The 15705-nt window shown below is 39.0% G+C and overlaps 1 protein-coding gene across 1 annotated transcript in view; it reads right to left on the bottom strand.

Annotated features, from left to right (window-relative positions):
* Positions 1-1658: 1658 nt before the first annotated feature.
* Positions 1659-15705, bottom strand: part of LOC149317982 (coiled-coil domain-containing protein 39-like) — a 34708-nt gene continuing 20661 nt past the window's right edge. The window contains exons 10-20 of the mRNA XM_089508775.1: positions 14082-14276; positions 12375-12539; positions 11865-12002; positions 11430-11638; positions 9043-9166; positions 8266-8425; positions 5298-5404; positions 4627-4767; positions 3766-3945; positions 3096-3175; positions 1659-2321 (exon numbers count right to left, since the gene is read on the bottom strand). Coding sequence (XP_089364901.1) covers positions 2165-2321; positions 3096-3175; positions 3766-3945; positions 4627-4767; positions 5298-5404; positions 8266-8425; positions 9043-9166; positions 11430-11638; positions 11865-12002; positions 12375-12539; positions 14082-14276 — 1656 coding nt within the window. The 3' untranslated portion in view covers positions 1659-2164. The remainder of the gene's footprint in view (positions 2322-3095; positions 3176-3765; positions 3946-4626; positions 4768-5297; positions 5405-8265; positions 8426-9042; positions 9167-11429; positions 11639-11864; positions 12003-12374; positions 12540-14081; positions 14277-15705) is intronic.

Raw genomic sequence — 15705 nt, 5'->3', positions numbered from 1 at the left:
AGAATATGATACTGAAATCTGTGGGATAAAGTGTAACAACTTGAATGATCTGGCAATATGTCAAACCAAGTTTCAGAGTTACTTTTTGACAATACTTATGGGGACTCTAGCTGCATTCCTCAGGACAGAAGACAGGTGTTCTATCTGTTAAAGCTAGGACTCGGAATACAGCCTTTTTGTACTTGGGGTGTGTGTATGTGGGTATGTCAGGACCATCTCCCAAAGTTGTGTTTGTGTGTACAATGGAAGAAAGGTGATTGGGCTAAGCTATATCAAAATGTATTAACATCTAAAATGCTTTGAACTGGTTATTATACCTAGAGTGAAAAACAAGATGAGTGATTGGATTTACAAGTTGGATAACAATAACGATTTAGTCCTAATTAGATCTTTTTAAAAAATTCATCTAATATCATTTTGTTGTTGTTCTTGTATGCCTTCAAGTTATTTCCAGCTTAGGTTGTCTCTAAGACAAAACTATCATCAAGTTTTCTTGGCGAGATTTGTTTTGCCTTTGAGTTCCTCTGAGGCTAAGAATGTGTGACTTGCCTAAGGTCACCCACTGGGTTTCTATGGGCAAGTGTGGTTTTGAACCCTGGTCTCCAGATTCATAGTCAAATGATCAAACCACTACACCACTCTGGCTGATACCATTTACTGAAAACAAATCATGTTAAGAGTTCACCGTTTAGAAACGCTTGCCTTTGCCTCTCTCTGAACAGCATTTACTGAATTATGTTTCCAAACTATGCTAGCATCATTTTGTGTATGTCAATATAGAAACATTCAAATAAGTTAAAGGCTCTTCATCTTTGGTGCAGGGGAGATAGAGAACATTTCACATTATTTACTTTATTGCTAGTTATATCAAAATTCCAGAGAATATTTTCTCCCTTCATGAGCCCGAAGGTTTTCCAATGTTCTTGACTCATTATTCTACTTAACAGGGATGGGAAAACAAAATTCATTTTGGACCCATTTGGCTCCTTGATGCTGCTTGAACAATTTTTGAAAACAATCCACATATAGTTTAATCTGAAATATGTTGTACTGCTCTTTTTTTTTTTTTTTTTTTTTTTGGTATAGGAATCTATCCCTATTTTTTTCATACCATTTCTACCTCTGGTATCAAAACTTCTGTCAAAGGAGTAGTACCCAGGAACATGTAAATGCACCAGGTTGTTTCTATGGTTGAAATCCAGCTTTCAAGATTTTTAAAAGTGGGGAGAATTGAGGTATTGCCTTGATCCATACTTAGGACAAACAGCAGCAGTTAGAAAATTCCTTGTAAATTATCCCCTGGGTATGCTCTCAGTCATTAACACACACACACACAGAGAGAGAGAGCGCAGATTTTTACATCTTTAGCATTTGTTCAGCTGAAGATGCACACACCCATTCTTTGTAAGATTTGTTGTTAACTGCTTTCCAGTCAACCCCGACTCACAGCGTTCCCATGGATAAGACATCTCCAGGCCCTCATGCTCGGCTCAGTTTCTGCAAGCTCAGGCCTGTGACTTCCCTGATTGAGTCTAGCCATCTGGTGTTTGGGCTTCCTCTCTTTCTATTACTTTCTACCATTCCTGGCTTTATTGATAGATATGCTTTAAATACATACATTTTAAATGTGACAAGAAGGGAATGTTTCATACTGACCATTGTTATAATATGTGTTACTTTAAAAGCTAATTAATTTTACAGATTTTCAAAAACATATAGCTAGCTTTTGACTTGTTTGCCTTCAAGTCATTTTGAACCCTAAAGCATACCTATCATAGGGTTTTCCTGGCAAGATTTCACAGGGGGTCTTGCCATTGCCTTCCACAAAGGCTGAGAAAGCATGACTTTCTCAAGGTCACCCAGTCAAGTGGGGATTCGAATCCTGGTCTCCAGAGTCATAGTCCAATGCTCAAATCACTGCACCATGCTAGTGGTTCACCAGCCATGCTAACAAGGGCTCTAATTCTACTACTAAAAAATGAACATATTTAATCATGACATTAAGATTTTTGTTAAATGTTTATTCTATTTACCAATAATCCAATTTACTGAATATCACCAAAAGTGAGTAACTACAAACTACCAAAGAGATAATATGTTCCTGTTTAGGAACTCCTACAAATGCAGCTATATTTTATCTCTTAAATTCCCTTTAATGCAACACTTAAGTGGGACTTCTGCTGCGAGAGGATGCAGAGATACTGCTCTGGCTTCGAGGACATGGAGAGGGAGTATCCGAAAGACTAAGCTTGGGATCCAGAGTCAGAGATACAACTTTAACTTGTGGTTGATTGGATGATGACACTGAACTCTTAGCAGACCTAGAAAACAAAAAGAAAATGTCAAAGCTAAGTCCCCCAATTCATTTTTACAGTAAATGAATGAAACCTAGTTTTGACAAATCCCATCATCAGTCTTTCCAAATGTAATGCTTCTTGAAATGAGCCTTAGGTTCTAAGCGACCTATCTTTAGAAGACTATAAGGTATACATTTATGAACCTGTATTTCATTGCTGTGGAAAAGAAAGCGAAAGTGTTGGAGAGGTATGGCCAAAGGTTGGTACAAAATTACTCTGGAACAACTATTCCACTGCCTACCTTTTGAAATCCCAAATAAGGCCAATAGGGCAGACAACCCCTCCTACTTGGAAAATATAGCAGGTTCTTTCTCATGAGAACAATCTACAAAGTTACTTATTTGCAAGTCTCACACTGCATGTTTGGATTGCAAGCTCATCAAGGAATAGTGATTCAGCAGCTATACTAATTGAGAGGGCTCTGTATACACTGTACTGCAGAATGTCCAAAAAAGATCAATCAGGAAGTACCAGGTACAGATCTTGACATGTGGCACAAGCTTACTAGGAACCACTGGAGGAGCTACAAATGCTTAGTGGAGCAATCGCTAGGTCCTTCAGTGTGACTTTTGGTTAAAGCTGACCATGGAGTTGCACTGGAGGACCTTGATATTCCTACAGAGAACACATTAATAAAATCTACAGAGAACACATTAATAAAATAAAGCTGCAAAAGTCTAAGCTGCAAATGTGGAGGAATTAGTGTAATTATAAACCTATTTATACCAGGGTACTTACGTGCTTGAAGATGATGAGCTCTGTGTAGATGATCGAAGACTAAGACGAGAGCAGGAAGATGTTGGAAATGGTATGGAAGCCTAAAAAAAAAAAGGGGGGGGGGAGTACAGGTACATAGCAGGGCATAAATGGATAGAAACAAACACATTGATTTTGTATTGGGCCAGGCAGTAATATAAAAGAGGCATATAGTTTAGCATAATACAGATTATCATGCCTGTGCAGGCCAGGCATTTCCCTGCTTCTGACCTAATTTTCTGACATGGCTGAAAAATTGGAAGCTGCAGTTCTAGGTTGCTCACAGCTTTGCATTATAACTGAACCCTTTATGGTTAATCTTTACTATGGATAGTGGAAACAAACAGCTTCGTTAACTATACAGTAGTTGAAATCATCTCATTTGCACTACTACCAAGCAAAAACAAAGCATTTCTAAAATATAAACACCAGAGTGGAAGGGTAGAGCCCATAAACTGAACAAGTCCCTACAGCTCATTCTCATTACTTTGATAAAAGGCTTAGTACAACCTTCCTCAGGCTGACTGAGAAAGTTGGGGGTTATAGTTCATCACAGAGAACCACAGCTTGGGGAATATTTAGAATATGGCCAAATGCAGTGTAAGGAGGAAATTACGAACAAGAAAAATTGAGTCAGCATGAAAAATAATACCTGTTCAAAGTATCTCTGAAAGCCTGTGTTTAAATCTGGATTTGCTTCCAAAAGATCAAGTAGCATTTTGTCAATGGATTTAGTGAAGTCTTTCAGTGCACGAAGATCAATGTCTTGTTCTTCTTGTGTTTTGGAATCAGTTTTCTTTAATGCTCGGATCTCTCTTGTTAATCGAGCAACCTTTTGAAACATAACAGTTAGAAATGTTGCTTAATACTGTAGATGCTAAGGCAACAACTAGTATTTAAGTTAACAAAAATTTTGTACTGTAGATATTTTCACAATAACTGACAATGGGCCTGTAGGCATGGGCCAAACGGCCTGTGCTCCCCCAGCTTCATGTTGGCTTATCTGTATGATGCAAGCCATTGGCCACAGCAGACTAGACATGGATCTGGTCTGATCCTGGCCAAAAGGTGCCTTAACCCATTCTAAAAAGACCAGCTGTTTGTCACAGAGTGTCTAGGAAACTCTGCTGTGACAGCTGGCAGACTGGACGGCCCCACATGCCTCGTATGTCTCACCATCACCCTGTATGCCTCACCCAGGTGTGGCCATGTGGGTGTATTCAGGGGGCATATTTCCACCCTGACAGGCCACAATGGATGTCTTCTCACCAGATGCGATGGTGAGGCAGGTTCAGGGTGCACATCAGTAGGGGGTCCATGGTGCGGTGTTGGGCAGGCATGTAAACACTTGCCCTTAACTGCGCCAGCTCATGGACCGACCTGGGTCGGGAGAGCACAGACTGCCCATGCTATCTTGCCCATTTACTTAGGGCTAATGTTGAACTTCAATTCTATTATTTTATTGTATGCTAAACAAAGCTGAACCTGTTGCTCCATAATGGTTTTAACCAACCTGTTTTGTGACTCTTTCTAGTTTTGGCTGCTGATCATCTACCTCTTTGGATAACCGTTGAACAATTGTTTTTCTCTCTGCTATCTTTTCTCTGTAGAGAGTCTCATCTTTCAAGAGAGTATCAAGATTAACCTGCATGGTCTGAAAAAATAAATGTATACATTCATACATAAACCTGTTTTTAAAGCAATTTTTAAAAAACAAATCTTAACAGTGAAGTGAACAATACACAGTATACATGCCCATTTCTGTATTGTTATACTGTAGTTGAAAGATTTATGGCTCTGTCATATCCTGTTTGATTAGGTTGGATTAAGAGGAAGCTCGCATTAAAGCATGTATGTTTCTTCATTGTAAAAAACAGTGAGTAGTTATGGCAATGGCCCTTGAGAAATTAAGTCTGGGGAGGCAGCATGGTGTAGTGTTTTGAACACTGGACCACAACTTTGGAAACCACAGTTCAAATCTCCACTCAGCCATGGAAACTCATTGGGTGACCTTGGGCAAGTAATACTCTCTCAGCCACAGAGGAAGACAATGGTAAAACCCCTCTGAACAAATCTTACCAACAAAACCCCCATTAAAGGTTTGCCTTAAGGACCCCTAAGTCAGAAATGACAACAGCAAATATAGAATTGCCTTCAGAATGAGTGACACTCAGAAGCCCCTACCTGGATATCCTCCTCAAGTTCCTTAATCTGTCTTCTCTTGTATCTGTATTTTTCAGCAGCAGCTCTTTTCTCTTCTTCCAGTTTAATCTTTTCTTCATATTCTTCACCTACCAAAATATTTTCATTTAGTGTTGGAGGTTGAACAGGGTGGCTCTGTGACCCACTTCCAACATGACAAAAAAAAAAAAAGATAAATTTTGAAACAAAGTTATCTGCTCCACAATAATCCCTCTAATATCATTTCTGCAGAAGGTGTTATCCAGTACACTGAATTAATCTGATTGCTGATTACGTGATACAATATTCTGGGCTACACAAGTGTCTACATGCCAATGCTGATGTAACATGCCAGTGATCAGCTGTGGTGTAGGGATTTAGTATGTATACAAAGCTCAAGAACTTGTTTTAAAATCCTTTTTTTAAAATACAAATTTGCCTTTTAAAACTGCCTGATTTCTCAGTCTTTCAAGGATTCCCCACAATTTAATGAAGCTGATATAGTACACACACACACACACACAAATAACAGAACCAGCAGAGGGAGCAAAAGTTAATACAGGTGCTCTGTCTAAGGAGATTTTAATAATCCTGTATAAATAGATGGGGAGGAATTTAGTCTACTGTTTTCCAGATATTGCTGTATCTGCTGATTCTTTTTGTTTGATATGTCAAAATCATCCTCCCCAGCAAGTAAACTTGCCTTCTACACTTAAAACATTATTGCTTTATTATGCAGCCATGATGCTACAAAAGTTAATGGAAGGAACTGTGTTGCCAAAAGTGAACATTTGAAGTCCCACCTGCCAAGTATTTCCCCAGATCCTGCTTCCTCAGCAAGCATTTGGTGGACCATATCAAGTCAAGGCTATTGTTTTTTTAGATTAGTTTTAAATTAGCTGTCTAAAGTTTGGGCAGCTCTGTCAGAAAAACAGTATTAAAACATTTGAAATGAATAAATAATAAACTGGTTTACATTTGGAGGCTCTTCTGTCTTCTCTGCTACTGCTCCCAACAACACACACACCATCACTTCACCTTAAACAGGGAGGGAACACCCTGGCAAGCCATTATAGATAAGTTTGGACAGACTTGTGTGGTAGAACATGGCGCTGCTAGTTCCCAAGCCATAATGATTTTATAGGTCACAATGAAAACACTGAGTCTCAACGGAAATAAGTGCAAAAGAACTTACAACCTGGACTCCTGCATAGTCACTTGGCACATGGGGTAAAAATGCCATGGAATGGATTGCTCCACCTGCCATCACAAGAATGACATACTGATCAGCAGATTGCTGTTGTTGTTAACTGCCCTTTGACTCAGTGACCCTGTGGATGAGACATCTCCAAGATCCAATGTCCTCAGACTCTCTACTCAGGTGCTATAGACCCAGGCCCATGTCCTCGTTTGAGTCTAGCCATCTGGCATGTGGTCTTCATCTTTCTACTTCTCTCTGCTTTTCCTAGCATCATTGTCTTTTCTAATTACTCATTTTTCCTCATGATGTCAAAGTACAACAGCCTCAGTTTAATCATCTTGTCTTCCAGAGATAGTTCAGGCTTGATCTGTTCTAGAACCCATTTGATTATCTTCTTGGCCATCCATGGTATTCTCAGTACTTTTCTCCAGCACCACATTTCAAATGAGTTTATTTTCTTCCTAGCAACTCTTTTTACTGTCTGGCACTCACATCCATACATGGTGATGGGGAATACAATGGCTTGGACACTTCAGTGTTCAGAGTTATGTCTTTACATTTGATGATTTTGTCCAGTTATTTCATAGCTGCCCTACCCAATTCTAATCTTCAGATTTCTTGACTGCAGTCTCTGTGCTAATCAATACTTGATTCAAGATATGGGAACTCTTTGACTATTTCAATTTTCTTGTTATCTAGTATATTTTTTTGTAGCTTTTCTGTGGTCATTATTTTTGTTTTCTTAATATTCAGCATTAATCCAACTTTGGCACTTTCCTCCTTGACTACCTTCAGTAATTGCTCCAGGTCTTTGTTTCTGCTAGTAGTATTGTGCCACCTGCATATCTTGGGCGGTTAATGTTCCTTCTTCCTATCTTCACTCCTCCTGCATCTGAGTCCAAGCTAACTCTGCATATTATATTTTTTGCATATAGGTTGAATAAATAGGGTGATAGCGTACAATCTTGCCTGACCCCTTTGTCTATTGGGAACCATTCTGTTTCTCCCTATTCTTAACTGACAGCAGCCTCTTGTCCTGTGTACAGGTTACACATCAGGATAATCAGAAGTTGTGGCCCTCCCATTCCTCTGAGTGCAAAAACATTGATCAGCAGAGTTATTTAAATAAAGGTGATGTTAATTCCCGATATCTGGCCGTAGTTAGTAATCTAGCAGCTATGTTTTGTGCAGTGCCCCTGATAAATCTTCAAAGGCAACCTCTGTATGTATTATGTCCAACATCTTGACCATAGCACATGACATAACTTACAGTTCAAGTACAGTTGGGCAAAAGAAGCCATAGATGAGGAATGAATCTGCTTAATTTAATCAAGCAATTCTGCTGAACTCTGGAAATGGCAAAGAAGCCTTACAGTTTTTACTTTGTGTTTCACCCATTTAACAATTATATTCATGGTCTCTTTATATATCGAAGGATTTAGATATGAACCAATATCTTACCTCATACTACCTCTTTCTTCCTTTCCTTTCCTATTCTGCATTTATTTCAACAAATCTTTATGTATCCTTGCAATAGCCCTGTGATGTAAGTGATGATTGTAATAATAATAATGTAACCAGTGCCATATAGTGAGCCTCATAACTGAGCAGGGATGTGAACTGTGGTCCAGTTCATTGCATCTATCTATCCCAATTTGCCGTGCAAACCTCGTTTCAATTTTCAGTTAGCAAGCATAGCCCTATCCCTCCTTCTTTTGCTCTTCTGCCTTAAACCTCTGTGTTATGTACACACAGCTACACCTTGCTTACTTTTCTTTGTGATGTTCTTGAATGAGTCTCGGTAGTTGCTATTGCAGTTATTAAGTACATGCAAAGTATTTTCCAGGGCAACACATTCTTTCTCAGCTTGCTGGATCTTAGCATCCAGTGTGTCTCCTTCACGCTGAAGATCCTCCTTTTCCTGGGCAGCCTTGAAAGAAAATAAAAATGGAATTCAAAATCTTAAGGTGAATAACCAAATCACTATGGTCTGAGAACATCTTTCACCTAGATATTTATTACTCAATCAAGTATAAGAAAGGGATGAGTATTATGAACGGAAATAAAGTAAGTTTCCTCTACTTCATCAAGCCAAATATTATACTGCAATTTTTACCTCTGGGGCATCCCTTCCCTGCCCTCTTTCCAATCTTAAAATTGCTTGTAGCTATTTTCACTTTCTTACAATTATGAAGCTCTCTGACATGAGGTTCAGAACTCTCCATGTATATTGTTTACTTTAAAAGAGGTATTGTGATTTTTGAGGTACTGTCACAAAAGTGATAGTAATAATTCAGGGTTAGGAATATATAATGAAAACTAGCACACAGCCCAATTCCCTTGAACAAACCATAACTGTTACTAATATGGGAGAGCAAGAAAGTGCAAAGATGAAAATAAAAAGTCATGCACTGGATGAAAGCAAAATAACAGTAAAACATGGCTTAGGATGGGTGGGTTAAAAGACTAGAGGCTAAGTAGAGATAAAAACAGGATAATTCTACAGAGGTCTCATGAAATTGAGCCGCACGTGAGGCAGCTGCTTACCTTGATGACATAATAAGTATGAGTTTTCTCTTCTTCTCCTTCTGGGGGCATCATTACAACAGTAATAATTTCATATCTTCCCTTCAGTTTCTCAATTTTGCTCAGTCGCTCATGAAACTCAAAGCTGGTTCAAAAGGAGGAATTTTAAAAAATCACACTCATTATAATTCTCTATATGAGATGGCTTTTGCTAATAATACAAGTATTAGCTGCAGTGGGGACAATATTAGCTGTCATCCACTAAATTTAAAGGGTTGGGAATAGGGCTGTAAGCTAAGTTACCTGTCACTTATTTCCACCTACTACAATGTAATAGCTGTTAACCATCTCCCCCAGTCATATCCAATCCTATCTGCTTTCAGAAGTTAATCAAAGTTGGTCATGGTAAGTATCTGGATGAGAAACCACTAGGTAATGCTACAGATTTTCAGGCAGGACAAGGACAATATCCTCCCAAAAACCCCGAAAAGCTACTACCAATCACATTTGGCAACACTGGATGGATTTAAGGTTTGAGTTAGTATGAGGCCTCTCCTTTTGTTCCTATGAAGTGTATGTATATTAGTTGTAGAAATTTAGAGTAGTGCTAAAGTCTCATTCACACTACACAATACAGCACTTTGATACCATGTTATCTACCGGGGCTACAGAATCCCGAGATCTGTAATATCATAAGATATTTAGAACTCTCTGACAGAGAGCTCTAGTGCCTCACCATAGCATTATGGTACAAATCTAACTGCCATGCCTGCATCCTACTGAATCTTACAAATCTGAAGATTCATTAAGATGCAGCCATGGAAGTTAAAATGATATCATAATGCTATAACTAATGTGAAAAGAGACCTTTAGAGTGTGTTCCTTGGAGTCTCTTTTGCAGAACCATAAGGCTTCCTGTAGGATAATGACAGGTTTTCTGGGATCTCTCCCCCTTTCTTTTATCTTCCTGTGATTGCCAAATATTAAACAAGAATACCACGTGACAGATTATGGCACAAGGTCCAGTCTGTACCAATAACTGCAGCTCTTGTACAATTATTGATCATAGACCTTGTAAAAAGCCACATGCACAGATGCACCCTTGGAGAAACTATTGCTTCCAATAAGATGGTTTGTGGACCTCAATAATAGTGATGAATGTGCTATCTTTATGTCTGCCAGCACTTCCGATACATTCTATTTAGGCCAGACACTTTGGATGCCTAGTCTTCCCCTATTCAAAACTCTTCTTAAGTTCTACACTGAGGGAGACAAATATAACATTACATTACAAATTCCTGCATCAAGGGGAGCAGCCATCCAAGGAACCGTACCCAAATATTTAAAGGGTTGGTATTTCAGTCTGACAGCTGCAAAAGCTGCCCCCTGCTGATTGTATCTTAATATTGCCATGGCTAGAAGAGAATAAGCAACAGCAGGAAACAACCCCAAATCAAATTATATGCAAGTGCCAATTAGTCATGTAATTATCAAAGAAAAACACGGAGTCTGCCTGCTTGGTGAGGGGTTAAGCTCCAGTCTCACTAAATCACTCTAATTTCCTATTGCATGGGCTGTGGGGGGAAGAGGAAGGCGGGAAGAAATAGCTGCCAAACCCGCCAGTTGAGTGCTCATTTCCCAGTTGGGTTTAACCACTCGCTGCACAAAGATTCTTATTTCACATTTACTTAAGAGTTGTACAAAACAGGCCTTTGTGGTTCCTCTTTCTGCATCTGTATTTTATTAGCAAGAATTGCTTGGACCCATTTCTGCCCAACAGGAAATCAGGCTCCTCATAGTTGAACACTGGTGGAGAATAACTGCTGAAAATAAGTCCCTGTTTCTGTCGTGCTCCTGTATGAGGAGATTCCTGTCATTAATTTAGGCAAAGCTCACTAAAGCAATTTCCAATAGCCAATTGGGAAAACTGCATAGGTAAAGCAAATGTTACCAGTGCTTGCACTGTGGTATAGTAGAATGATGAATGAGTCTGGGGAAAATCAGGTTCAAATTCCAGTTTAACCATGAAACTTCTCAGGTAATCATGGCCCTCTAATTCATTTCAGATATTCTGAAGATAAAATGGCCCCCCTCTCAGCTTCTTAAATGAAGGGCGACATAAAAATGAAATAAATAAATACATAAATAGTTAAAACTGTTGACTGCTGTTCCAAAGAACAAATCTAAACCATTGATAGAATAGAAAATCAGCTCAGCAAGACAAGACAGCCAGAAATGGATTACCAGTTTTTTTGTACTACCTGTATGCAAACAGCCAGTTTCCTAGGTCAGGAGAAGTGGTAAGAATGAACTTGGTCCTTGTAATTGTAATAGATTTCTTCAGTCTTGGACATACTCTTGAAAAGAGAAATCCACTCACAGTTTCATCCAGTACATGCAGTAATTACCTCAGAGTTTGACGCTCCTGTTCTACTACCCTTATCTGTGTCTCAATCATTGCCTTGTGAACTTTGATTTCTGCAATTCTTTGCTCCATTGCTGCCTTTAACTGTTGCTTTTGTTTTTCAAGGGAGAGGACTTTTTCTGCCTTACTGTACAATGTATCTCTGACACGTTTCAGCTCCAGCTTCAGGAGATTATCTTCAATCATCAAATCCTTCAATCATCAGAACAAGAATAATGTTTAGCACTACATCTTATCAAATGTAATCTCTGATTTGCAAGTGTTCACTCACTTGATTTCTCAGAATAGAGATACAGTGACTGATGTGCAAAACCCTTGATAGTACAAAAAACCCAAGTGCTTGTGCGAGACCATAATGTTTTCATCATGTATTTATTTACAATATTCATACTTCAGCTTGGAAAAACTATCACCATACCTGCTTATCTGCTTTGGCTTTTTTCAGTAACTTCTCTGATTTGTCAGTGAAAAGGTTTAGCTCATCTACTCTGGTAGTCAAACCAGCCATTTCTTCTCCAGTCTTATTCATAGCCAACATGATAAAATGAATGTCATTCTAAAAAGAAAGAAAGAAAGAAAGAAAGAAAGAAAGAAAGAAAAAGTTTTATTGCCAGAAAAGTTAAAATAGTTTAGTCAAGAATGCTGTCTTATGATTTAACTTCTAGGCTTTTAGGAGTAGGCATAGGACACTGACAGGCCAAACTACCATCTCATCTCACTTTCATTTATTTTATGTTACAATTGTACCCCCTCCTTCTTTCAAGATGATAAGAAGTATATACGTGGGATTTCCTGGCAAACTTCTATCCATATATTGGCCAAGGCCAAAAAAGCCTAGATTTGATGATGGAACATTATACTATTCCCTAAACACCAAAATAAGTACAAGAAAACTTGACAACTTCCTGTGATATAGAAGTTATGTTACCTGAAGTTTCTTCTGCTGTGCTTGCAAAGTACTGTATGCCTGTGTCTTTTCATCTGCTAATTTTGAAAGTTCTGCAACTTTTTCTTCTAAAACTTGTCTCTCATCTGTGTTAAGCTCCCCCTCCATGCGTGACAGCCTCCTCTCCACTTGCTGTATATAAAAATCCTATTAAAAATGTTGAGCAAGAAATAAAATTAAAAGAAAGGATGAAAAGCAAACAATTAGAGCTATATCTATAAGTGCTGAAATATGAACACAAAAAATTAGCTTGAGGACAGGCACCTTATTAAATTATTGTTATTTTACAATTGTTTCTGGCCTATAGGCCTTCTCATTTCTTAAAATGGCTGGTGTGTGATGCTGGCTCACAAGTAATCTTCTAAAATATAACAAAGTGTTCCTAGCCCAAATAATCTGCTCTAGGGAAGCTTACAGCAGTGTAGCAATCTTACCATTACCAGTGGATGTTGACAAAAAGGGGTAAATTTTCAAAGTGATGCACAGGAATTATGCATATAAATCCCATTAACAAATAACAGGATTTGGGCATGTTCATCTCTTGTATTGCTTCAAAAATTTACCCTGAAGGAAGTGTGGTTCAAAACAGCCATAGCAAAAAGCTGATTTTGGAAACATACTATCCATTTTGAAACATATTTACTTGGAAGTAAAGAGCATTCATTTCCAATATATTGATTTTTTTCCTTTACAGAAATAGGTTCAAGTGGTATTTTTTTCTTTATATAACGAAGGTTCCAATGATATTTTTTTTTCTTTATAGAAATAGGTTCCACTGAAATGGTACAAAATAACTCATTCAGGAAGAAATTAAACAGACATTGAACAATGTATTTTTCACCACTTTTAAATGTGTTTTTTAATTATTTTGTCTGTGTTCTTAAGAGGGATGGAACTCCACAATCTGTTACCAGAAATAACAAAACAATGAGTTTATATGGCTAAACAAGACAGAGATAAGCTTAAAATTATTTAGCTAAATGCTTTGGCTTCTGGCTTCATCAGTGGCACAGCTAGCTTCCAAATCTGGAAGCCAAGACAACAAGGCTAAGAACAGAGACAATTCACAGTAAACCATCATCTCCCATAGGTAAAGTTTAAAATCAGAGAAAATGATAAAGAGATGGGAAGAGCATTTACACAGTGGTCTACTCTATTTTTGTCTTCCCCCTCCCTAATTCTTAACAACAATATGGCTCTCTTCCACTTATACAGCAGATGCCTTTGTCATAAGAATTCTTTCCATTCTTAGCACTGACTCCTTGGTTCACAGTGCTTGGTTTGAATTCCAACTGTGTGTCACTGATGAAAACAGAAGCAGAAATGTTTAATTTAAACAAATAATGTAAAGCTAATCTTTAGTCAGTATTTGCCTACATATAATCTTTTGTGACTACCGTGGGCCCTTCACATTCACTGGGGTTAGAGCACAGGACCTAACCTGAAAGTGAAAAAACTGCAAATTAAAAAAAACAACAACTATTTTTTTTACCTGAGAGAACATCTCTCTAGGAATCTCTAGGTCCTTCAGTGCAACTCTATGGTCAACTTTCAAGAGAGTCATGCTGAAGGACCAGAGATTCCTAGAGAGAACATATTACTATCAAAATCAAAGCTGCAAATGTGGATTTGCCTCTTGGTAGAATCTTGAACTATCTATACACAGACCGTACTCCTCCTGTTCCTTACCTGATTATACATGAGTTCTTGTTGCTTAAGTGTCTCTGCAAATAGACGAGCTAATCGGCTGTGAAGGTTTTTCATCTGTCCTCGGCGTCCATCAATTTCAGCTATGACACCTTTTGCTTTGTCCTGAAATGCTTTTAACTCTTTTGTTTTCTTGAAATGTGTGTCTCTCAACTGAATTGCTTGTGCTTCTTTCTCCTGCAAGTGTTAGAAACACAACATGAGAATGCTGAAAAATATATTGACTATACAAGGGTGTGATTTAATGTTTAATCAATTTTAGGTTAGAATTCAGAAAATTAGCCATGTTAGTCTGGAATATCAGTATGCAAAGGGATTTGAGACTAACTGTGGAAAATAGGTTCATAGATGCAGTCTTGCATCTGAAGAAGTAGACCAAGTCTACAAAAGCTTATGGTACAACTTTTGTAGTTAGTGGTCTCAGCGATGCTACTAGATTCCTTTGCATATCAATTTTTGGTTAGTTAGCTGACCACCATAGTTAGCCCTGTTCATTTTCATTTTATTTTTTAATTTATTTTATTTACTGTATATATTTGACTATAAGTCGAGAAATTTATACCCCAGAATTGACCCTAAAATCCTGGGTCGACTTATATACGGGTCAATACACTAATACTGGTTAGAAAGGTCCTGAAACGAGCAACCCTGTGATGCTCCACTCTTTGTGCCCCGAGGCAGGAGGTTTCTTGTGTGTGTATGTGTGTGTGTGAAAGAGTTGCCCAATCCGATTTGAAAGCCTTCTCTTCCCATCAAAGAAACACTCCTTTTAACTCCACTTCTTTCCCTTCCCAGTCCAATTTTAAAGCCGCCTCTTCCCATCAAAGAAGCACCCCATTTAACTTTACAAAGGCGGGTTACACACCGCCATTTAGTACGTAATGAATACGTACTAGGGTTAGGAAGGGGCGGTGCTTCCGCACCCCCCTAACCCTAGTACGTATTCTGTACATACAATATGGCGGCAGCCGTTCCACACGGCCGCCGCCATATTTACGTATCGGACGCTGTGCGTCCGCACGTGTCGCGGCGTCTATGACGTCACAAGTGCACCCCTGGCGCCTCGCGACGTCATAGAGGCGCTGCTTAAAGAAGCTCCATTTTGGAGCTTCTTTTTCGGTCCGTGCAGGAGCCGCGCGGTGTGGCTGATGTGGCTCCCGCACGGAGCAAACGGCGGTGGCGGCAGACCGCTGCAAAGCGGCGGTCTGTAACCCGCCAAACTTTCCTGCCCAACCTGATGTTAAAACCTCTCTTCCAGCAGCAGGGAAGTGGTGTTAGGCGGTTAGGAGGAGGAGGGAGGGAGGGACGGAAGTGGTGTTTCCCCCTTTCCATCCTTTGTTATAGCCCCCTGTTTTACCCTCAACTTAACCACAGGACATTATTACAAGCCTTCTTGAAAAGAAAAGTTTTTGCCTGCAGGTGAAAGGAGAACAGGGAGGGGCCAAGCTAACCTCTTGAGAGAGAGGTTTCCAAAAGGTGGGAGCAGCCACTGAGATGGCTCTCACTCATATCTTCACCAAGTAAGCCTGTGATGTTGGTGAGATCGAGAGAAAGCCTTCCCCCAAATATCTTACGAGTTTTAACTGGTTCATATGAGGAGATACAG

This window comes from Sceloporus occidentalis, unplaced genomic scaffold (genome assembly GCF_023333645.1).
Source record: "Sceloporus occidentalis isolate IW3139 unplaced genomic scaffold, rSceOcc1.0.p SCAF_2, whole genome shotgun sequence".
NCBI classification, from domain to species: Eukaryota; Metazoa; Chordata; class Lepidosauria; order Squamata; family Phrynosomatidae; genus Sceloporus; species Sceloporus occidentalis.
This window is presented reverse-complemented; position numbering and strand designations above follow the sequence as displayed.